The sequence below is a fragment of the Pleurodeles waltl genome, chromosome 9 (assembly GCF_031143425.1).
Source record: "Pleurodeles waltl isolate 20211129_DDA chromosome 9, aPleWal1.hap1.20221129, whole genome shotgun sequence".
Taxonomy (NCBI): domain Eukaryota; kingdom Metazoa; phylum Chordata; class Amphibia; order Caudata; family Salamandridae; genus Pleurodeles; species Pleurodeles waltl.
Genome location: NC_090448.1, coordinates 524,587,649 through 524,613,272, shown reverse-complemented (window position 1 = coordinate 524,613,272; position 25,624 = coordinate 524,587,649). Strand labels below are relative to the sequence as shown.

General features: G+C 42.2%; 1 protein-coding gene across 1 annotated transcript in view; it reads right to left on the bottom strand.

Annotated features, from left to right (window-relative positions):
• The window catches only part of DHRS7 (dehydrogenase/reductase 7), a 298,966-nt gene that overhangs the window by 243,258 nt on the left and 30,084 nt on the right, over nt 1-25,624 (bottom strand). Inside the window, exons 2-3 of the mRNA XM_069207421.1 lie at nt 3,133-3,285; nt 1,597-1,703 (exon numbers count right to left, since the gene is read on the bottom strand). Coding sequence (XP_069063522.1) covers nt 1,597-1,703; nt 3,133-3,285 — 260 coding nt within the window. The remainder of the gene's footprint in view (nt 1-1,596; nt 1,704-3,132; nt 3,286-25,624) is intronic.

Sequence of the window (25,624 nt, the reverse complement as noted above, 5' to 3'; positions counted from 1 at the left end):
GACTTTTCACGGCCTCCACTGGTGACAATAACTTTTCTGTCCTGTGGTTAGAGTAAGGACGATGCTAGTGTTTATCATTCTTGGTGGGATGCTTGAAGCCCTACTGGGCAGTCTCATTTAGGGCCCGACCCTCGTTTGTTTGCTGTGACTTATACCACTTTTTTCCTTAGGTCATTGTCATCAGGTCCACAGTGGTTCCTCTCTTCCAATTTGGATTTCATCTACCTTATTCTGGTCAGAGCTCACTTGACAGTATTCACTTGTGTTCCGGATTCAACTTGATTTTAGTGTGTTAGTGCATTTATTTGTTTGTTTTCTTAGCTGGGGCCCATGGTTAGGCCATCTGGCCTGTTCAGCCTTGGCCCCAGAGTCTATGTATAGAGGTAGTTCCCTTTGCTAACCTGGTCTTCTATCTTGACGAGGCCGGTGGTGATCCATTCCTGGTGCTCATTGGGTGCTTTCCTGCCCATGGTGGTGGCTTGCTTGCTTGCTTGATGCTCTCCCTTCTTCTGTAGATCGATTCTGCCAACTATCCCCGACGAGATGCTATCCGCTTTGCCTAGTCTTGGAAGTTTGTTCGGTGCAGTGCTTAGGCTATTTATGGTGGCAGTGGTTGCCTTCTGTTTTTCTAGTTCTTCTGATCTCGTCTTTGTGGGGTCTGTGGGTTTTCTGTGTTGGCTTCCTTGTAACCTGCATTCCTGGTCTTGTATGGAGTATTCTGTTGACATGTCATAGGACTGTGTTATTTGCTACACTCCCCATGCATAAAGACTGGAAACAGAAGTTAGATGTGCAGGTGACCAATTACTTTTTGGCAAATCTGATTATTCCTATTCTAGGTCTTCTTCCTCCTAGTCCTATGACCCCCGTCTGTCCGTCCCCTTGGTTATACTTTCAAAGATCATCTAGCGGTTAGGAGTGGTGGCACTTACAGATGAGTAATCAGGCCACTATTCTTATTTCTTGAACATTCCTTTCTGTCACTGTAGTGTGGAGCATATGCCTATGAACAAATTTATAAATTCAAAAAAGAGAAGCTTCATCTGAAATGAACAACAGTTTTTAATAATTTATTTTACTTTGTTTTGTACAGTGGGACATACATCCTTGGGGGTATCTAAGTTAGATGTGAACGGGCCGCACTTCAAACCATGAAACAACCACATTTTGACAATAACATTTTAAAATTGTAGATACTTTGAATACGAGCTCAACGGAGAGGAATGAAGTATGCCAGCGCTGATACCTCTTCCGTTTTTTAAAATTTCATTTGACGGATTGACCAATCTTATTTTCTCTACCTTAACCCAATACAAGTTCTCTGCAAAACTAGTAAAAGAGAAAATTCTATGAAACGGATTGTCCAGCACAATCATATGAATGTTCACTACCTCAATTAAGTAAAATGCTAGCACAAAACGGAGAATGCGGGCTACTTTCGTCCGTGCCGATATACAGTAAGAAAAAGATGATGTAGTTAGGTTATTAAAAGAGTTTGTGTTAAGTAATTTAAAAAAAAGAAAGCCTAATCAGTCTGCTATTTTTTTTAATTCTCAACGGCATGCGAAACAGGTTAGAAACGAAATTACCACTTACTCGACCAAAGTGGTGAAGAACTGTTGAGGCTGCAGATTCATGTGTGTCCCTTTTAACCAAGTCAAGAGGTAAAACAAGGACATCTTCTTTTTGTAACCCGCTAATTTCTAGAATAAAAACAACATTTTACATCAAGAACACAAAAGTGCAGTTTCTCTAAAAACGAGTTTAATTAGATATGTGTGTGTGTGCACGCCAGTTTTTAAAAGGCTAAAAAAATTACGTTGCCGCGTAAAATACATCTAAAAACCATAACGTGCAATCCATTGAGACCTTGCAGTCTTAGCCTAGTAATAAATTGCAAATGCTCAGATATTAATGTAAGGTTCTGTTCATGCTCACGGTTTTGGGCGCAGGGCGGAAACGAGGCACAGTAAGGTAAAGCGATCTGCTCAATGTAGTACTAAGGTTCTCACGCAATGACAGACTGACTGGTCTCAATGATCCTCAGTTGTCAACTTAAGCAATCGGCTAAAAGTCTTAAGGTTTATTTATAGTAATGTTATGCAAAATCAAGTGAATTTATTTAAGTAAATAATCACACTTTCAAACCACCTTACAAGACTCTTCTCTCGACGAAAAAACAGCTAGGGGACAATTAGAAGCATGGCACATCCCGTACTCGGCTGTAGTAATAAGTTTGACATAACGAGAGTTGCGAACGTGGACCAAAACTGAGCCCATAAATCAACAGAACGCCGCGCATACAAAAATCATGAGATTATTAGCTGCCAGACACAATGAGAGCGTCAGGACTTCTCAGTAGCTGGTATACTAGCAAGGATGGCATAATCAGAGGCTTGCCGGAAACCGAATGCTGGCGAATATATCCCACAAAACATAGTGGAGACTGCACCTGTCAGACTATCCAGCCATGGCTGCACAAGGAGCCACAAAGCAGGCAGGGAAGAGGGACGAACCTGCATTCAGGGCTGGCCTTTGACTTGGGCGACAACCATAGCGCAGCGCATTCTGCCTTATGCAATAAGGTCCTTAAGGCAGAACTATCTCTGTGGCTTCAGTAGTTCACTTTCATTTGCTTTTAATAAATTTAAATTGCCACGAACCAACAACTCACCTGCCCAGCCAACAGTTTGGCACCCCCATGAGGTACTAAACTGTGCGTGACTGAGGCAAGGTGGGGGTGATGGGAGATGAAAATATGAAATATACGAGAGGTGAAGTATAGCTTTACATACCTACCACTAGCACTGTGGTGGACATATAAATTAAGCATCACCACTTCTGTGCACAGAATAGGTACATAAGTGACGTGGGTATCGGGCTGCTGACAAGGGCAGGCCCCATCAACATGTCCACATGGTTCCTGAGAGTCTATGCATTACAACCCAGCAGGCTCTGATAAGCAGATAACTGGATGAAAGTCAACAGATGTTATGCCAAAACACACCCACACTGCCATGTTACATTTCTGATGTTATTAAAGACAGAAGTGTATTTCAATTCTAATGCTGAACGAAGGAAAACTGATATTTTTAAAACAAAATCATTTATATTTGGTGAACAGCCACATACCCAGACATTTTTGTTTAACTCTCTGCAGTTCCTCCACTCTTCTTGCCGACAGCACAAGTATTGCTCCTAACTTTGCAAGCTGATAAGATAATTCTTCTCCGATTCCACTGGAGGCGCCTGTCACCCACACTACCTTCCCAGACAGTTCTTTCTCTGTAAGAAGGAGCATTAAAAACACAATAACAAGTTTTCATGAAACCACAAATATTCAAATGCTGAAATAATCTTAAAACCTACACATACAATCTAGAAATTATGGCCAGCTGCAGACATTTCACCAACCATTGTTCCACTCCATGTACTTTGTTTTCGGAGCACTTTAAACCAAATAAGCCAGGATATCTCACATTTTGCATAGGCTGAAGGTGGCCAGCTGCTTTGCATACAAATGGGCACTTGAAGCCTGCTAAGACGGTGGAAGTAGTTACCTTCAGAAAACCAGTTTAATGTCTTTCAAGTTGAGGTTTTGAGAGCAAGAGATATAGAAAACAAAGGAGAATGAGTTCAGCATGTATGCAGAACACTCATCTTATTCTCTCACTCATCCCTGAGCTAAGCTAGGCTTAGTGGGCTCTCAATTTTTTAGGGCCTGATTTAGAGTTTACCTGACAGATTACTCGGTCACAAAGGTCACAGGTATCCTTTTCACCTTAGTAACAGTACATCATATCCTATGGTACCCGTAGCAAGGTGGGTGGGATAGTCATTACATTTTTGATCGGAGTAATCCATGACCAATCTCAAAATCATGCCCTTAGTGCTCTGGTTCCCCCTAGGGCAATGTAGATGGAAGTACCACTTTCACTTTGTTATAGGACGGGTGAGAAATTTGACCTCAAAGAAAACTTTAGGATGCATACTTAGTTAGTGCTATCCCACCCACTCTTAATTTGCACATTTTCTGTGAGAACATCTAAGCCACATTTAAGTAACCAACCCAAACTCCACCTTGTTTAGATCACGTGCCTGCACTACTGCAGTATATAAGAACCCAGCAGGGTTAACACTAGAAATCGTAAATTTTTATTTTGCAGAGCCCGACACTCCTGTGCTGTGAGAATCACTCCATAGTGGGAAGACTGTTTCTTTCTCGTTAGAATTATCAACTGTACCGGGATGAGTAATCATGTATTACTAATGGGTGGTTATTGTTTTTCTGCATGTGCTGCCTGGATATTTCGGTAGCTTGAGGAGGGGATATCTGCCCATGCTTTGTGATGGGCAAGTAGACATGCAACGGTCAAGGCTGGCTTAGGATGTTGCTTCAGCTGGAATAAAGTGCTTTGTTCTCAAAGAATCTCTAGAGTTTTTATTGAATCAAGCTAATGTTACACACAAAAGAGAGTTCACAGAGCGTATTACCCCCATACAGTCTCCCTGATCTAAGAATCAATAACACAAAGGTGTAAGGGGATATTAGGAACAGGATACATTAACCTGTTCCACTGGTTGGTAGTCCACCAACTTAGTGGTCTACTCGCTGAAATGCAATGTGGTAGTGATCACCGGGTGTTCAATGAAAAGTCGGGGGATTCCCCTTACGGACTAGGTGGTCTCACACACATAATTGCGTTACGCCCCATCAAATGACCACCTTCTCCGACCTAGGTAGGATGAAAGAACTCTGAGGGAGTGCTGAGATTAATCTTTCTGGATAGAGCAGGGATCCAGTTGAAAGGAAATATAAACTAAAATAAACGGGGAATAAAGTCTTTCTGCCCCGCAGGTGGGCAGATGAGGCAATAGCCTGAAAACCCACCAGGCCTATAAAGGGCATGGCAATGCCCTACCCCCAAAAACTGGACAGTCTTTCTGCCCCCCTGGGAGGGGGGGGGCACATGGCGGTTAGTACCCCCCTTCCCCCATCATCTTCCCCGGGGGGACAAAAGCCCACTAGACTCCAGACAATTATTATAATTATTATTATTTATTTAATAAAAGAGGGGTGGGGGCTGCTCACCATGGGCCTGGTCATACCTCCACCCCAAATAAATGGGGACTCAAGGCTTTCTGCCCAATGGGTTATGGGGGTGGGCAATGTTGGGTAGTAGAAATGTCATTGATTCCAGCAGATTCTGGAAGTTTCCATCACATAAATGTAAGGAAAACATGCAATTTCAGGTAAAGAATGAGGTTTGCAGGGCATTGTGAGTTAAAAAATCTAATGGGATCCATTGAAGTCACACCATCTTGAATTTCCCTAGGTGTTTAATTCTCAAAAATGTACAGGTTGGTTAGGTTTCTCTAGGTGCCAGCTGAGCTAGGGTCCAAAACCTAGAGCTACTCACACTGGAAAAAAAGAGGGCCAGTTTTGGGTGGAAAAACTAGATGCATCCATGTTGCGTTTTGGGCCTTTTCCTGTTGTGGGCACTAGGCCTACCCACACAAACGAGGTACAATTTTTATCAGGAGAACTGTAGGAGCAGGGAATAGGGGGGAAAAAAGTACAACATTTGTAACTGCAAATTGGATTTTGTTGCATTTATGCCTTTCAAAAGTAAGCCAGTGTATAAGAAAGATTACATTTTTTAAAAATACCCTCCAAATCATACAGGAGTACGGGTACCCACAGATACAGAGATGTAGAAATAACCAGTGCTCCTAAACTCTCTATCTTGTGCCTATTTCAGAAATACATACGTTTTCTTGATACCTATTTTTCACTCTGCCTATTTTGCTATGGTGCAGCTCAGTTGTTTGCTCTGTGTAACTTGGGTTCCTGGAGAACCGACAAACCCTAAATACACCACAATCAGAAGGGTCTAGTGGAAGTAATCATATTTTGCATTTATCAATCAGCCATGAGGAAAAATATTTACAGATGAAAATGTCACATATTCCAGTTTTCTTCCTACCAATTTTCAATATTTCTTTATTTCACCAGTTATTTTCCGTGGGAAAACCTTGAGGGATCTACACGTATGACCCCTTGCTGAATTTGGAATTCTGTCTACTTTTTAGAAATCAATAGCTTTTCAGGTTCACCCATGGGTTTCACACTGGTTTCCACCATAAACTGGAGGTAAGTTAAGAGCACACAAATAAATGGAAAAATATGCTACCTTTTAGAAAAATGCCAAAACCGTGCTACAAAATTAGGTGTTTTTGATTCTGCTCTGTAGGTTCCTAAAAGCTGGGAAGTCGTTGACTTTAGTACAGCAAACTGCTTGTGGATGGCATTCTTAGGGAAAACACCAGACACTTATCTGGAGCATGTTTTCCCTATTTTTCTCCAAAAACTCAAAATGTTGCTTTATTTTGCCTACTTTCTCGGTCCACTCCAGGGGAACCCACAAAAAAAGGACACAGATTTGGCATGAACAGCTTATGTGGGCAAAAAGTTATGAAGGCCTAAGCGTAACCTACTCCAAGTAGCCAAAAAAAGGCTTAGCACGGTTGTGGGGGGGGGGGGACAAAGGCTTAGCAGCAAAAGGAATAAACAACTGTTCATATCATTTTGGTCTCGCTGACATCCACAACACATTTTCATCCTCTGGTGTTAAGCTTTGCCTATCACAAGGATATTTTCTTAGTTACATTAATCTTGTTTTTAAATGTTTCATGGCTATTATATTTTTAGATTTTATTCTATATGAATGGACATTGAAAATATTACTGTTTGAATTACAATATTACATTAACTAATAGTACACCTCCTAATGCAAGGAAAATGTTTTCCTTAGCCTACTTCCAATTCCATTACAAATCTTTTTTTCTCCATCACATTTTGCTAACCAGTGTACACGTGATTATGGCAGAAGTTTCCAGGTCATTAGCTGTAGTCTTTTTGACCGAAAGTCAAAAAATGAATAGCAGCAAAGTTCAGTTGTATCAACAGCCCACATAATGGACCTTAATTCTGTCCAACGTGTTTAGCGTTCTTAACATTAAATAAAAAGCAACACAAAAGAGCACTTTATCTCTCACAAAAAATTGTTAAGACGTACTAAATTGTACACCTCTAAAACTGAATGGCAAGATTTCTCTCAAGGTTTCAAGATAATTTAATTTATTTTACATACGAAAAAGAATGCCAGTGAACCCAAAATAACACTGCTCTGCCACATCACCACCCCCAGACTATAGATAATAAGCACTGGCAAAGCCAAAAGGTTTGGCTTGTTTTCAGGTTATGGGCTATTTGGTGCATTGCAGGGGTTATTATTTTGCTATAAACATATTTAGATCCACTGACCGAAAACACACTTACAGGCACTTGCATGCATTCAGGTGATATCGAGAGGCAGGTACACAGTTAGACAACATATTTATGGAACCATGATGACCAGAGGTGGATGCTGGATAGCAGCATAGATCAGTTCACGGCTGCACAGTTGTATAAATGATGATGGGTGGCTGTGGGTACATACAATGATGGATTGAGGGATAGATGAAAAGGTGTGACTACATAGCTGGACAGATGCAAGTATCTTTCAATGGGTGAATGCTTGGCTGTGGATTAAGTAGTGCATGTTTGGGTAGGGTGGATCGATATGTTTTTGGATGATGGAAGAAATTGGAGTAAGAGTATGTAGGAGCAACTAGGACAGAGAAGGAAGTAGAAGATAGTGGGTGTAACAGAATAGTTAAGTAGACAAAAGCAGGATTAATCAGAAATAAGAGTAGGAGCAAGAGTAATCAAATGCAACTGCTAAAAATAAACATAAGTTTAAGTAGGTGTAGGAGTTAAAGTGGGTAGGAATAAGATGATGAATAAGAGTAACAGCAGAAGTAATCAGAAGAGAAGGTGTAAGAAGAAATAAAAAGAAGGGAGAGCAGGCATAGGCAGTATTAAGAGTCAGAGTAAGTAACAGTAGAAGTAGAGTACGAATATGTAGTAGAAAGTAAGAGTTGGCAAAAATCACTCTGTACATGCCCTATATCAAGCGGATTTTGCAGCTCACACAAAACATCAGGGGCCATATGTACGAACACTTTTTCCCATATACACAGAATGGGTAAAAACCTTTGCTACATCTGGCCCCAGGTCCCCTCTCAAACTGTGTTTAATCCACACTGATTATGCAGACCTCCCTAAAGCCAGAATGGTGGGGTGTTTACAGAAAATGTAAAAAAAAAAAAAAAATGGACTTATATGCAAATGCTCCTATTAACCAAAATCACTGCTGTGCCAGTTTAAAAACTGGCAACAAAACTGAATTGAACCGTTTTCTCAACTATACGCAAGCGGAGACCTTTTCAGAGAACACAGACCCGGATAGGTGTACCAACGGTAGCGGACGTGGATCTTAATTATTTTTGCGCCCGACCAAGGGTCTGTGTGGTCCTAGGATGCGCGCTCCCCTAATTGGGTTGGGTGACGGTTAAGAACATTTTTCTTATTAATGTAAGTGACTGGATACCTTTTTTCTTTCTTTTTTTTTATAGTTTTTGATGAATAGTTTTCCAGACCCCCTTTATATTTAGGAGATACTTATAGTCGTTTTTTGGTCCTGACGAAGCATCACCGGATCCGTATGGACCACCAGGATGCGAAACATGTTGACCCACGATAGGGATGGTTTGGAAGTTCCCCACCCTTGCCTTGATTTTTCTGATACAGAGTGACTGATCATTATTTCAGTTTCACTCGAATGACTGTTTTTAACCTTGGCCTTTTTTTTTTTTTTTTCGCATTGGGTCCAATAAAACAGTTACCCGGTGCCGATTTAGAGAGCCAATTTTAATCACCCCTTTTGGTCTCCTTCTGTACTCTTTTTCACTTTTGGGGTCACGGCTTCATTATTACAAAAGATCTCCGGCAAAGAGCCCCCCCTTTCGGGTTGGTGCCCGTCAGACATTGCAGTGCCGGTCTGACGAGGAGCAGCTCCGATGATGAAGCATGACATCCCCTGGGATGTGTGAGGTGTCTTGCTCCTAAAATTTAGGACCCCCACTACGGTATCCTTTTCCTCTCCTGCACATTTGGAACAGTGTATCTTATGTTTTTGACGAGATCTTGTAATATACCATTAAATATGAATCAGATAATAATATGCTGTCAACAACAGATAAGATAATTCAGTTACCGAAAAATGTAGCGGCAATAGGGAATTCATTCAATGGGTACAGAGATGAAGAAGATAGTCTTCCGAAATGATATAATTCTATACTAACACCAATCGTTTTCACTGAAATCATGCAAATGAACAAAGTGCACAATAAACAGTTGACTCTAACAGGAGTGAAGAAATGTACGCAGTCCACGAGATACGTTTACAAATGTAGCTAGCAGCAGCGCAACATTCACATTGAATTGCTGTACTGTGTCTGAACTGAATTCATGTCCTTAACATATAGCAACTGTTTCTTTGACTGATGATTTCAAGAGGCAATATTAGATTTGTTTTTAGTGAAAACATCAGCAGAAATACCACTTCGTGTCTATAAATAAAGAATGCGTACATGATTCGCTGATTATAAAAATGTAAACTTAAATGTATTGGAGCAATTATATGAGGTACTACTTTGATTTTACTGTCCACCTTCCCCAACGTACACTCTCATATAAACAGGCATATGCCGTCACTTACAATGGCACACTCCAAACAGCCAATTGTATGTTGACCAAAGAGGAGAACGACACTGACAACAAAGGCAATGGCTGAAAGGGGCTGATCCATGTTCATCTTACACGTGCCATGGCCTGAACCACAATGTGACGGAGTTCAGCAGAACAATGACTAAAGGGGGCCACTTTATGTATAGCTATGCATTATTAACGTAGACGTTTATTAAGTCTTATATAAAAAAAAAAAAGGAAGAAGGACGCCAGATAATTAGGTCTTTTACGTCACAAAAAGCAACAACAAAAAAGGTTTGCTGTTTTCTTACACACCTTGTTGGGTGTCTCCTTGTGACCGATTTGCATTCCCTAGGAATGGTGCATCCTTAGTTGGTTTGAGGATAATAAATTTGTACGACCTACTGATTTTGTCCTGGTCAGCCTAGTCAAGAATACCATCTTCATCGCTATATCACTAGATCTGTAATATTTTATTTAAATATTTTGTCTATAACCCTCCCTTATTGTAGGATATTGAGAAACACCAGTGAAATAATATGGCAGAGCAAAGCTGGGTGGGGTGAGATTGGGGGGCTCAAGGGATGGTTTACAGCAAGGGAGAGTAAACCTCTGCAACAAAAATGTGGCAGCTACGTATGTTCTGAGAAAAAGTAAGAATTGAATTATATTCTCAGTGGTATATTACAGCACCCCACCAATTTTGATTAAGTAGTCTATGTAGGAGGCTGGCCTGGCTTATAGTGGGTACCTTGTGGTACTTACCCCCTGTGCCAGGTCCAGTTATCCCTTATTAGTAGAATAGAGGTGTTTCTAGCAGCTTAGGCTTATAGAAGGTAGCTATGGCAAAGCAGCTTAGGCTGAAATAGGAGACATGCAAAGCTCCTACTATACCACTTATATCATATAGCACAATATCATAAGAAAACACAATACTTAGAGTTACTAAAAATAAAGGTACTTTATTTTAGTGACAATATGCCAAAAGTATCTCAGAGAAAACCCTCACTTAGGAGGTAAGTAATATACACAAGTTATATGTACACACACCCAAAACAGGTAAGTAACAGTAAGAAAAGTAGTGCAAACAATGTAGAATCACAATAGGATGCAATAGGTAGACATAGGTCTAGGGGAAACACAAACCATATACTCCAAAAGTGGAATGTGAATCACAAATGGACCCCAGACCTATGGGAGATTGTAGAGGGTCGCTGGGACTGTGAGAAAACAGTAAGGCTGTCCAAAATACCCGACCCCAAGATGCTGAAAAGTAGGAGTAAAGTTACCCTACTACCCCAGAAAGACACAATAGTCGTGATAGGGGATTCTGCAAGAACCACAAGCACCAGCAAAACACTGAAGATGGGTTCCTGGACCTGAGGACCTGTAAAGGAAGGGGACAGAGTCCACGAGTCACGAAAGTGTCCTGGGGGGTGGGGGGGGGGGGGGGAGGGACAGCAGGTGCCCACTAAACCCCGGATGAAGGTGCAACAGGGCTGCCTCTGGGTGGAAGAAGCCGATGATTCTGCAACAACGAAAAGGGCTAGGAACTTCTCCTTTGGATGGAAGATGTCCCACGGCGTGCTGGATGTTGCAGAAGTGTTTCCAGGCAGAAATACCGCAAATAAGCCTTGCTAGCTGCAAGAGTCGCGGTTGAGGCTTTTGAGTGCTGCTGGGGACCAGGAAGGACCAGGATGTCGCCCCTTGGAGGAGGAGATAGAGGGGGAGCTCAGCAACTCAGAGAGCCCCGACAGAAGCAGGCAGCACCCGCACTTAGAAGATCTGTGAACTCAGAGTCACAAAAGGAGGTTCCCACAACGTCGGAGTCCAACTCGCGAGTTGGGCAATGCAGGACGGAGTGCTGGGGACCCAGGCTAGGCTGTGCACAAAGGAATCCTTGGAGAAGTGCACAGAAGCCGGAGCAGCTGCAAATCACGCAGTACACACGTTTTCTGTCTGGCGTGGGGAGGCAAGGACTTACCTCCACCAAATTTGGACAGAAGGGCCACTGGACTGTGGGAGACACTTGGACCCAGCTCCAGTGTTCCAGGGACCACGCTAGTCAGGATGAGATGGGACCCAGAGGACCGGTGATGCAGAAGTTTGGTGCCTGCGTTGGCAGGGGGAAGATTCCGTCGACCCACGGGAGATTTCTTCTTGGCTTCCAGTGCAGAGTGAAGGCAGACAGCCTTCAGAGCATGGACCACCAGGAAAAAGCCGAGAAAGCCAGCAGGATGAGGCGCTACAATGTTGCTGGTAGTCGTCTTGCTACTTTGTTGCGGTTTTGCAGGCGTCCTGGAGCAGTCAGCGGTCGATCCGTCCCAGAAGTCGAAGAGGGAAATGCAGAGGAACTCTGGTGAGCTCTTGCATTCGTCATCTGAGGAATAGCCCAGAGGAGAGACCCTAAATAGCCAAAAAAGGAGGTTTGGCTACTGCGAAAGGAGGCTTGGCTACTGAAAGAGGTAAGCACCTACCAGGAGGGGTCTCTGACATCACGTGCTGGCACTGGCCACTCTGAGCTGTCCATTGTTCCCCAACACCTCTGAATCCAAGATGGCAGAGGTCTGGGACACACTGGAGGAGCTCTGGGCACCTCCCCTGGGAGGTACTGGTCAGGGGAGTGGTCACTCCCTTTTCCTTTGTACAGTTTCGTGCCAGACAAGGGCTTGGGGATCCCTGAACCGGTGTAGACTGGCTTCTGCAGAGATGGGCACCGTCTGTGCCTATCAAAGCATTTCCAGAGGTTGGGGGAGGCTACTCCTCCCCAGCCCTTCACACCTATTTCCAAAGGGAGAGGGTGTAACACCTTCTCCCAGAGAAAATCCTTTGTTCTGCCTTCCTGGGCCTGGGCTGCCCAGGCCCCAGGGGGGCAGAAACCTGTCTGGGGGGTTGGCAGCAGCAGCAGTGGAGACCCCAGAAAGGCAGTTTGGGCAGTACCTGGGTTCTGTGCTAGAGACCCGGGAATGCATGGAATTGTCCCCCCAATACCAGAATGGTATTAGGGGGACAATTCCATGATCCTAGACATGTTACATGGAGTTACTAATGTGACACTACATATAGGTGTTGACCTATATGTAGTGCACACGTGTAATGGTGTCCCCGCACTCACAAAGTCCGGGGAATTTGCCCTGAACAATGTGGGGGCACCTTGGCTAGTGACAGGGTGCCCACACGCTAAGTAACTTGGCACCTAACCTTCACCAAGTGAGGGTTAGACATATAGGTGACTTATAAGTACTTATGTGCACGGAAAATGGTTGTGAAATAACGTGGACGTTATTTCACTCAGGCTGCAGTGGCAGTCCTGTGTAAGAATTGTCTGAGCTCCCTATGGGTGGCAAAATAAATGCTGCAGCCCATAGGGATCTCCTGGAACCCCAATACCCTGGGTACCTAGGTACCATATACAAGGGAATTATAAGGGTGTTCCAGTGTGCCAATGAGAATAGGTGAAGATAGTCACTAGCCTGCAGTGACAATTGTGAAAGCAGAGAGAGCATAAACTCTGAGGTTCTGATTAGCAGAGCCTCAGTGATACAGTTAGGCACCACACAGGGAACACATATAGGCCACAAACATATGAGCACTGGGGTCCTGGCAAGCAGAATCCCAGTGACACATATCAAACATACTGACAACATAGGGCTTTCACTATAAGCAATTGGCCCTGGCCAGCAGGATCCCAGTGAGACAGTAAAAACACCCTAACATATACTCACAAACAGGCCAAAAGTGGGGGGTAACAAGGCTAGAAAGAGGCTACCTTCCTACAGTCTAGGAAGCTCAAGACCCCACCGTTAAATGTATCCTTCCTAGTCCTGTTCAAATTGCTCAAATGGGAAAAATAGTTCTTTAAGTGTGAATCTTTCTCTGCAATCAATTAGGACCCTCTCAAAAGAGGCACAACAGGCCAGTGCCAAAATCCCGAACATTAGCCTTATAAATTACGAGAGCCAGTTTAGGCACCTTAACTTTGAGCGCTTCCTTCTGGTAGTCCTTGACACCAGAGTGGTGTGTATGTTCTGAAAGTCAGAAGTTTTATTACAAATATTAAAAGACCAAGACCGATTAAGACAGCTTTACTAGTTAATTTTAAACACCGGAGACAGTGGGTCTCTGCCCCCTATGGCTTCTTCGTTTATTCTCCCAACCCTCCTCCCCCACTCCTCCTAGGGAAGGGGGATGTAGAATCCAGGGCCAATGACCTACAATGGCATCTTGGACTGATTTTTCTTAGTTGTGGAGAGCCAATCAGATGTCTCAGTTTTGCTGTACTTCATTTGTGTCACAATCTTGAAATGGATGTCAGAAGAATAATTCCCTCATCAAACCAAGCTTTACTCTTTTTAAAATTTTGGACTTGACTTAGTCCATGAACCATCTTGGGTTCAACGATCCAGATATCTCTAACGTTTAAACCCTTTAAAGCCCATTCAATATTTTTGTAACACTAATTTTAGAACTCTATTGACTGGATTTACACTAAACTAACCAAAGGCACCTCGTTGAGTAAAGATCTGCTTTCACATGAAGTCTGCTGTAATTCCATTCAGCTATTTTTGTTTCTTTAAAGCAGATCAAAGAATGCGTTGGTACTCAATACGGAACCCTGCACCCTTGATGGTTCTGTACCAAGTATGCCTTGCCAAACCCAGATGAGATGAATGTTTGTTTGGAAGTATCATGTAGATTCATTGACCAGAGTAGAAGTTTTTTTTTTTTTCTCCAAAAACAAACTATCGTTGGCAAAGCCAGTTGGTCTCACCTTTAAAAAGCTTAGTCGACCTTTTGGCGTTGCTAATGCTTCCTGCTGATGCCATCAGTCATAATAGCACTAACCATAGTAAAGCTCTGCAGAGTGATACATAAATACCAACATATTTTTTGTTCCCCACGATACACAGTGCAGTTATCAATGATGTAAGTTCAAAATCTGCAGTGATGTTATCAATGATGTCATGAAACATGTTATGAATGTTATAAGATGCAAGGCAATTAGCAGTGCATGTTGAGGGTTAGAGGTACTTCACGTCACATGTTATAGTTATTTGAGACAACGATTGGTGAAGTTCAGTGGCTTAGCTCATTAATTTCTAAGTTTATTTTTAAGTAAAATAAGATCATTCAATTACTAACTATAACTTCCCTTTTACTTTCAGTGAACTGGTATGTTTACCATAACATCAGATGTCCATCATCGTGCAGCCCCTACAGGTGCCCCAACATCCGCGGGCACCCAACTCCCTTTTTTAAAGAAAAATATAAATTTAAAAGACAGGCAAATTGGCTTAATCAGGAGAGAAGCACATTGCTTTATATAAAGTGGATTGACTTTTTCACCAAGTCACCAATTATTTTATAAATACACACACTGCAATGTATAACAACACTTTTTGTCCCACATTATTTGAAATAAATCATTGCTTTAAAACGACCATAAAAATGTATTGGGGTATTCTCTATCATTTTGTTTTTAGCTACAAAGTGTAGCTACAGAGCCAACCACTACGGGTCCCTACACTCCAGTTTAGCTCTTACAGCACCAGTTTGGAGTTTATTGCATATAATGGTAAGCTTTCCTGGAGTTGTGGATTCAATGACCCACAAGACTTACCGCGCTTTTTAATATAGCAGGTTTTGGACGGTTGGGGGAAGGGAGGGCTGATGCTGTGCTCCCTGTAATCCTAGACAACATTAAAATAGCTTATAGCAGCCAGGTGAATTGTTCAAACAGCTTCAACTTTTATGTTACCTTAATATTCCATGGTAACGACTCATTGTGTAAATGCTGTGTGACAAAGCCAGACTTCCCCACTGCCACATTAGACTAGCTGCCATAGCACCCATCTTAAAGGATTATAACTATTTACAAAGGTTAAAGCCAATATTGACATTAATAAACAAGGTAGGCCACCACTATACGATGTCCTCTACCTACTTACACAATCATCGTGTTAGCTACAACATCTAAACTACCTCAATGCTCCAGGGTACCAAAGGATCACTTTTACCTTTTGAGATAAAGCCAAACATCCCTCCGGCCATAATGGACTGGCTACCAAGCAAGCCAATTGGAAGGTATATATATGGTACTTAGTATTTACAAAGGTAAACACCAATATTAACATTAATAAACAACATGACTCACCCGTCATCCGATGTTCTCTGACTACTAAAGCAATCTTCCTGTTATCTATATTAGATTGGGGTTTCACTCGATCACAGTTTCCGATGCTGTCTTATGCTCCCCCCTTTTGGGCATGTCTGAAGAGTGAGGATCCAACAGATCAGCCTATTCTTCTGTAGTTTAACTTCATTGGTGCCCCCATTACATTTAATTTTTTTCCAGGATGATCCGGTCTAGGCTAGTCTCAGAATTATTGTGTTCAATACAATGATTTGTCCTCCAGGATCTTAGTGAACCTAAGATGATGAGTCTATTTCACTTTTGATAGAAACTGATTAAATTATTATTATGAGAGTCCACGGAGAGCAAAGGAAAGTATAAGGGCCTGTCCTGTGTAATGCTGCTGGAGAAGATAATAACGGAGGATTAAATTCAGGACAAAAGAAATTCAGCTATTCCAAGATACACACCAAGTGAGTTTCTAGTTTAGAAATCAGTGAAACCAATAAAATGAGCAAAAAGGACATGAAGAAACATTGACAATATAGCAAGAGAGTGAAAGGTTACAAGAGTGAAAGGTTACACATCACTAAGTGGGGAAGTTGTAGGAGCCACTGAAGATAGGGAATGGAATAATACAGTGATTATCCGACAAGGTAGGAAGACAGACCATTTTTTTATTCCAGAAATCATTTATATCTACAACCAACTAACATGATGCATTCAATGGTAACTGCAAACAGAGTAGAAAATGAAATGTTAAATGAACATCTGGCAGGGAGATGTAATGCACAATATATCATCTTCCCTTCCTAGGTTTACTGTCCTCTTTTTTCTGAACATTCTACGCTTTACCTTCAGTCTTAAATGCAACATATCCTCCGGACGTAACAAAACCCACACTTCACACAGTGTCTTTAAAATAGAATTTGCCTCAAATGGTCTCTTCAGGGATCAAACACGGTGCTGTGAGCACTGAAGCAAAAAGACCTTGCTCCATCAAGAATTTTTATGAAAGAACTTCTTCCTGCTCTCACTGTTTTGCACTTCCCTTCACACCTTGAGGCCTCTGAGCGGAGGCATTCTTTTGAAGTTTAATAATTGCATCTGTTTCTTGTGATCTTTCTGCACTAATGAGAATCAATCATTGACCTCAGTGAACAGAAATGTTGCCAGTCATATTACTAGGTGACTTTGTGGTACACAGGTCATCTTGGTATATGGGCATCACCAACAATGAAGTTTGTGAGCATGGCTCTTCATCTCAGAAGAGGACACTTCTTCTTTTAAACATAATTGCTCTTCCTTGTCAAAATCTATGTGGTGACTCCCTCCAGAAAACAACACCCTTGTGGCCTTAATGCGAACTCCTTCCATCCCATGTGAAAGGAGCAGACAAGAGGAACACCCTCAGACCGCAAATATGTTTGTAAGATCTACTTTTATGCAAGCAAAGAAATACTTACCATCACCCCCATGGTGCTTGGATAGAGGGGTGGTAAGCATTACTCTTTTTCTCATTAAGAGGCCTTGCCATATGGGACCTATTTCCACTGGTGGTGATCTTTCCTGGGATAGTATGCCATGCCAATATATCGCAGATGGGCTGGCCCTAGCCTCTTTCCATGACCAAGAGGCCCTGGACATGAAGATCTGTTCTATTCTTCAGGAACCGGACTGACTCTTGAACTGTAGGAAATTCCACTTAGACACCTGTTAATGCATATGAATCTATGTTAGGAATGGAGGCGAGGAATATGCTTAAACTCTCTTTGCTTTTTATTACAGCAGCCATTTTTTTAAAAAATACACTTTAAACTTAAAAAGTGAAAAAAATCTACCAGTCCCAAGAGTCTCTGTGAGTGGCTTGAAATCGTAACCAATCAAACAACAGTTGTAATCCGTAACATCATCCAATCAGGCTCTTCCAACATCTATTATAATCACTTCTCCATGATGAGCCTCCCTCTTTCTTCACTGCTCGCAGTCACAGATAACTTGTTCTCACTTTACTTGTCTGAACTGTATGTAAGGTAAGAGCATTATTGTCAACTGATATTGCCAACAGAGTGTTTCAGGGGTGACTGCAGTGCAAGGGAGCTGGTATCTTGGGGCCGCAGGAACAAATCTGCCCTCCTCCGTGGCCGTTCATTAGGTGCAGCTCCACGGTGCTTAACCTCAGACTATTTGTACTCATTTGGGTTAGGTGGACAAGAGTGGTGTATACCAAGGCGTAAGAGTATGGTTGCTTAGAAATGGCACACCCAGATGGGACCTCTACGTCAGACATCCAACAGCATTTAATTCTGTGGCTGAGGTGACATGACCCCAGTGGGACTGATCGTGGGGGCCCCTGCAAGAGGACACTTGTTTTTCACATCTGCCATCTGAAGTCACAAACAGCTGTCCCTCTGCCACAGGATCATACCAGCAGAGGTTCCAAACTGATCAAAGCGATTTTACTGAGTACAGAGGGCAAGACATCTTCTACATAAACTTGGTGAAATGTTTCTATATTGCTCTGTTGACCATTGTCTTGTTGATGGTATTGACAGAGAAAGCAGTCATGTTTGGTTGGTTTATGGATTCATTGTTTTTTTAGTCTTGGGACAGCTCTATTTTGGATTCTATTGGATAGTTTTTCATTTTGAAAAAGAGTTATCAGGTTTAGGAGACAATGGGTAAACTAAAGAAATGAATTTTGCGGTGCTGTTGTTGTGGTTTCATGAGCCCACATTTGGATGAGTCCCAACCAGTGCCAAGGGAAGGTATCACTGCATGGAAAATGATGACAAAATATGGGACAGGTGTCAATTTGTGGAGCACATCCTGCCATTGACATGGTAAGGAAAATGAGGGTTTGCGATGGCTACTGGACGGTTCATTTGATTTAAACAAGATTCAATATTTACAGCAAAGCTTGCTTGAGACAAAGGTTAGACAAGCAATGTGGGAAAGTTTTAACAAAATGGGAACACCATTCCACAATGTTAGCTTTTGATAAACTGAAGGAGATGGAAAGATAACAGAAGGGAGTTTTATAGGAAACTAAGGCTTATGACCAATTGAAGCAGACTGAGGGTACTGAATGTTTGGATATGGAATTTAGAATGTCTACTACTAAGACGTATGCAACACAAGAAAAACAAGTGAGGGAGGCAGATGAGGTAATTGAAAGATTATTAGAAAACCTTCCACCATATGCATCACAGGTTAACGCTCCAGTACAACATGGGCCGGCTCCAGCCTTAGGGATGGGCCCGCTTGGGCCGTCCCAGGCAGGAGTGTTTTGCTCCCGCTCTTCAACCAGTCAATGATGTGGCTGGGGGTCCTGCCACAGCCCCGCCACCACCACCAGCTGGTCAGATCTTGCCTCAACAACATTCAAAAGGTACCCTCCATGTGCATTTTGCACCGGGACATGCATGTGAATTGGGGGGTTGGGGAGGAGGGGGGGGGCTGGGGGTGAGACACCCATAGCATCGCAATTGACTGGTAACACACCTGTGACTACTCCTCGGATGAAATAAAAGCAAGGCGGGAAATAGGATAATGGACCAAATGCTAGGTCCCAGAAAATACAGCCAGAACTATTCAGGAGAACAGCTGACACGTGTAGATAATGTAAATAATGGCAATATGCATACTGTCAGGTCGCAGCTGATGACAGAAAGAATAGAGGAATGGTGGGGTTGGTTTAAGCAAGAAACCCCACGCGAGGTATTAGACCTCTGGTGGACCGCTAATGCACAAGGCATCTATCCCACTGATATACCAGGAGCTGTAGAACATTGCTTAATGTATGCAGCCAGAGTTAGAATAAAATATGACAAAACTGAAAGGGGCCACCTGATGAGAGAAATACAACCCTTTCCCCTACCCCCAGGAGCCCCACCCCTCCATCAGCGACCAGTTCCCCAATGTGTCCACACTTCATGGAATAGAAATTAATTGATGGTGATAAAAAAGGATTTGTCAGATTATAGGAAAAACCCTAAAGGCTTCGATGAAGCTCTAGGATCGGATAGTACATTATGTGTAATGACATTTAAGGATTTAGATCTTTTCTTTGACGCTTTACTCCCTAGAGAAATATGGAATAAAATACGGAGGCAAGATGATATACTGACTTTTGGACATGGCTGGGAACATTTAGACACCCAGAGAAGACCCAGGGACCCACCAGGCCAACTTATCCTAAACCTACCAGACCATATAACTGTTAAGATTGCAGCAGTTGATACCCACGGAAGATATAAAATGGGATAAGATAACAGACTGCAAGCAGAACAAAGCTGAAGAGGTATCTGGCTATTTTACTAGAATGGAAGAGACATTTAAAGCTCACATTGGCCAGGATTTAGCAACTGTTACAGGGAAAAGAATGTTTGCTGACAAATTTGTGAATAATTTGACCTAAGAGCTAGGACATTTCATTAAGGTATCTGAGAGTATCTGGCCGACTAAACGTTCTGCAGATCTCTTAGTCATGGCTATGTATTATGAGATTTAGCAGAAAATGAATAAAGAGAAGAATGATGAGAAAATGAAAAGGCATGAAAAGGAAGGTTTTGCTACAGCAAGCCTTCTCAGAGGTAGAGGAAATGTGAGAGAAGGTGGACATGGAAGATGGGCTGGCAAAGCTTCATCAGCTCTTGCGCAGCAATCAAGATTAGAATTAGGATTAGGCCAGAATCAGTGTGCCTAGTGCTTACAGGAAGGGCATTGGAATGTAGGAATGCCCTAGCCTACAGGGCCAGGCAACTATACAAAGAGGCAGGGGTAGTTCACCACCAAGAGGAACAGGAATGGGTGGTATGAATAGACAAGAACCTATTCAATGCCCAACTGACAATAGGAGAAAGAATTATTTTGGCAACCAACAGCCTGATAGGAGTTTTTATAATGATGATTATACAGACATTGATTATAATACCTTTGAGTATTCACAATAGGACAGTGATGGAAAAGATGGAAAAAGAGTCATGAATCCAGTTAATCAAACAGGTCGGTTTGCTACCATGAGTAGAGAAGGGGGAAGAACGCGGCTTCCTTGTGGATGCAGGCACCACTCACACCTCTGTGGCTCACGACCAATTCCCAGGGGCTCTTCTACAGCAGAATGAATTCATTAGTAGGATTCTCCGGTATCCCCATCCAGAGCCCTATCTCAAACCCTTAGATGTTATTATCGGTCCCTTCACGATCTCCGCCCCATTTGTACTCACTAAAAATTGTGCTGAGAACTTTTTTGGTCTGGACCTACTGAAAAGGCTGAATGCTAACATTTATTGTTCTCCTCATGGTGTTTATATCACAATGGTTTCTGATAACCTTAACAAATGTTTTGCAATAAGAGATGGTGCTCACCTCCCACCCGAATTGCAAGCAGATGATAAAAAGGTTTGAGCATCTGGAGACAATGATGTTCGGAAAATGGACATATATCCCATAGAAATAACAGTTAAACAAGGTGTCCCCCTACCCTTCATAGTTCAATACAAAATATCTCAAGATGGAGAGGAAGAGTTAGAGTATGTCATAAAGGACCTAATATACAAAGGTATAATAAAAGAAATAGAAGGAAGCCCATGCATTAGTCTTATCCTTCCTGTGCTTAAAAAGGGCACTGAGGAACCCCCAATATGTGATTGATCTTTGAGCCATTAACAAAGTTGTGGTTCCCCAATACACTGTTGTCCCCTCCCAACATGAATACTATTTTCACTATGATTCCGCCATCAGATATACATTTTGCTGTGCTCGATTTGAAAAATGCATTTTTCAGTGTGCCCATTGCTGCAGAAAATCAATATCTTCTCATTTTAGTTTTCAGGGCATTCCTTCACATTCACCCAAGCGCCCCAAGGGTATACAGAATGTTGTAGTACTTACAGTCATGCCCTTAAGAAACAATTGGACTTTTTTACCCCTTCTGATGACTCAGTGTTGCTTCAATACACTGATGATTTGTTGATTGCTTCAGATGCACAGAAAAGTTGTAAGGAGAGAACAGTTAATGTGTTACATCAACTGGCACTCTTAGGACATAAAAAGTGTCCTCATATAAAATGCAATATTTTTAACAGGAGGTGGCCTGTTTAGGTCAACTCCTGTCGAAGGCGGGGGTAGGAGATTGCACTCACACAGAATACATTGGGTACAGAAAATCAGACCTCCCCAAACACAATCTGATGTTCGTTCCTTTGTAGGTATGACTTCTTTCTGCTGAAAGTGGATACCTAACTTTTCTGTAATAGCAAAACCTTTGCTTGCTCTAACAACTAAAGATATTGGTAATCCACTTCCTTGGACAGATGTGTGAGTGTGCTTTTCAACAGCTAAAAATTGCTCTGTGTAATGCGCCCACGTTGGGTAACCCCGATTATAGCAAAGAGTTCTGTTTGTGCATGAGCAGGACAGTTGTTCTTTGTCTTGACGCAACCGCATGGGGCGGGAAGGAATAGGCCTTGTGCCTACTTCTCTTCCACACTGGATCCAGTGGAAAAACCCCTGCCAAACTGTTTGTTCGCAGTAGCAGCTGCTGCATTTAATCGTATGTCCTGCATCGTAATCTGACAGTTATGGTACCACACGCAGTAGACATGTTGCTACACAAAACTCAGACCCAGTATCTGACCAGTGCATGATTAACAGGGTATGAGTTGACTCTTTTTGCTCCAAACATTATTCTGAAACGTTGCAATGCTTTGAACCCGGCCACAGTATTGCCCCTCCCTAGTGATATAGGGAAAGAACACCACAATTGTGTGTACACCTCTGGAGAAGATACCAGGGAACGGGTAGACTTGACAGACACTCCCATACCTGACCCACGGGGGAGAGCTGTTTGTGCATGGTTCATGTATCAAACTACCAGATGGTACAAGTACCACTGCATACGCTATCACCACATTGAAAACTGTGGTGAAATAATGGAAAATACAACAGATGTCAGTGCAAGCTGCAGAAATAATTGCACTCAAAAGGCCATGCAAATTAAGCAAAAATGTGATTATTAATATTTATACTGACAGTCAATACAATACGTCTTTGGCATAGCTCACAACGTTGGAAAGTTGTGGGCTAAGAGAGGGTTTTTAACAAATCTCTGTGCTGTACCTTTGTACCATGTTATGATTGTAAAATTACTGATTGCATCGACATTGCCGAAATGCATTGTTCTTGTTAAAAGCAGTGCTCATAAGAAGATTATTGATGAGATAGGTCAGGGAAATGCATTTGCAAATGAAACAGCCAAGAAAACAGCCAGAGAACAGCATAGTCTTATGTACGTTGCAGGTCTAGCTAGATGGGTTTCTGAAGTTCCTATGTTTAATAATACATTAGAATGTGTTAGGGAGATACAACAAGAAGCTACCGAGGAAGAGCGAGAACAATGGAAGATGTCTGGTACTCAAGATGACACTGGATGATGGATAGAATTGTCAGACAGAGATAGATGCTCCCGAATTGCTGTGTTAATTCAGTTGTCACAATGGCTCATGGCCCTACTCATATCACTGCGAAGTGAATAGCTAAGCCCTTAGACAATGTTTGGTGGAACCCTTTAATAGCAAAAACTGCTGTCTCTCTGGTTAAGAATTGCATAGTATGTGCAATGTATAATGCAGGAAAGGGTACTCCTACTCCTTCAGGACATTTTGCACCACCCGAATTGCCCTTCTAGAGCCTCCAGATGAACTTCATCCAAATGGAACGAGTTAATAAACTGAAGTATGTTTTGGTCGTGGTCTGTGCTTTTAGAGGATGGGTGGAGGCTTATCCTCTACGAGATAACACAGCCCAAAGTATCGCAAAGGTGCTCTTAAAAGAATACTTTTGGAGATACAGCTTGCCAAGAGTCCTTTGGAGTGATAACAGACCACACTTCATTGGTAAGGTGACGTAACTGATTTGCAGGGGTCTGCAGATCAGGCAAAAGTTCCATGCTGCTAATCACCCACAATCTGTGAGTTTGGTGGAAATGTACAAGGGTATTTTGAAAGACAAACTGGGGAAAATATGTATGAGCAGTAAACTAAAATGGCCTGATGCATTACTAATAGCACTATTGTCAATACACACCACTGCGCATTCGAAAATGGGGTTATCTCCATATGAGGAGGCCTGCAAATGTGTGGGGTGTACCTAGGCCGAAGAGATTTTCTGATATGGAGTACTCATTGCTTGTGGATTATTGTGAGCAACGGACTAAAGATCTGTGTTTGATTTATCAACAGGTGAAGGCCAGTCTATCTCCTCTCCTTGAAGGGTCTGGTCACACCATAAGATCCAGGGACTGGATCTTGACCTGTAATTTCCAGAGAAAATCCAGCTTGGAGCCACGATAAAAAGGGATGGTCCAGGTCCTACTTGCCACTCAAACCGCTGTGAAGTGTGCTGGCCACAAACCTTGGATACATGCCAGCCATGTAAAAAGGGCTCAATTACCTTTACCATATGATCAGTGAGTGAAAAAAAGTATCCAAGATAGTGGAAGTGAGCAAATACCCCAGCAAGTACCCTTTGGTGATGGTGAGCTAATCGAATCAGGAAGAATAGTGCATCTATTGACTGATCCCATTCCCGTTGAGCCAGAGTCGACCCCCAACACCCGTTTGATCAGCCAGACTGTGATTTCCCTCAGTACAATTTGAGGCCTAGAGCCACCAAGAACTATAGACTTTGATTAAAGAAACTGTCTCTGTAGAATGGGTTGCTATGTCTGGACCTATACATAAGTTTGCCACTGAGGCTTTAAAGCAAAGGACACTGGGGACTCTTGAGGTTCTCCAATATATTAGATAGGGATTTTTTGGAATATCTTAAGTTACATTACCTTGATATTGGCTGTTAGGAGCTTTGAATTGTTTGTCTTTTATAAATAAAAAAATAAAAAATTAGGAGTTCCTGCACATAAAGACAAGTATTAGGAGAAGCATCAGATGACCCTCATCGCAAACAAGTAGGTGTATGAAATACAGGATAATAAATTATGGGTAAGACTAGGAATATTGAACTGAGACCGTTTGGGAGGTAACCTTCTGATCTGTGGGAGGAGAGGAAGACTAGTATCTGGTTTACCTTTTAAGTTACAACTATTTTGGACCAAGAAAATGAAAGTTGTGGTGTTTCTATGTCTTTTGATAATAATATTAGGAATCTTAGGATTGTTTTGGGATTGTTTTAGTGGTTAGAAGAAAACCACTGAGTCGGCAAGCTAGTGCCAGCAGTCACTACACCAACACCAGAGCACCATTACATAACCCTCAGCCCTCATAAGCAAGCACACCGCTTGTATTATATAAATAACACTTTAATTCAGAACTTATAATACTCAACTTGGGTATAATGTTACAGATTGCTGGATATGTGGTTTTCTACCATCCTCAGTTGAGAGGAGGACAACTATAATTCCTCTACCCCGTCCTACAACGGATCTTGTAGTGCTTGGTGGGAATTGAGCTTTGCATCCTATATCAAAGTTACTAAACAAACTGTACAGAGCCAATTTAGTGTTCACCTCTATTATTTATGTTGCCTAGAAGCTCTTAGGAACTATGGCACTATACAAGAGAATGAAGAGCTCACTAGTTATAATGACTCCTCTATGCTATTATCCTTCAATGAGAGGAAGATGTTGAAAGTGCCTATGCTCCCCATATCAGTATATGACAATAAAGCCCCCTTTTGTGTTCAAGGTGGAGGGCCCCTCGTTGCCGGTAGACGTACATGTTCCCCTACAGTAATACTGTATTGCCCTATCTCCCCATTCTTTGAGGCATCACTAAATATCTGTTTCGTTTGTAGAAGTGAGGCTTATGTCTGGCTCC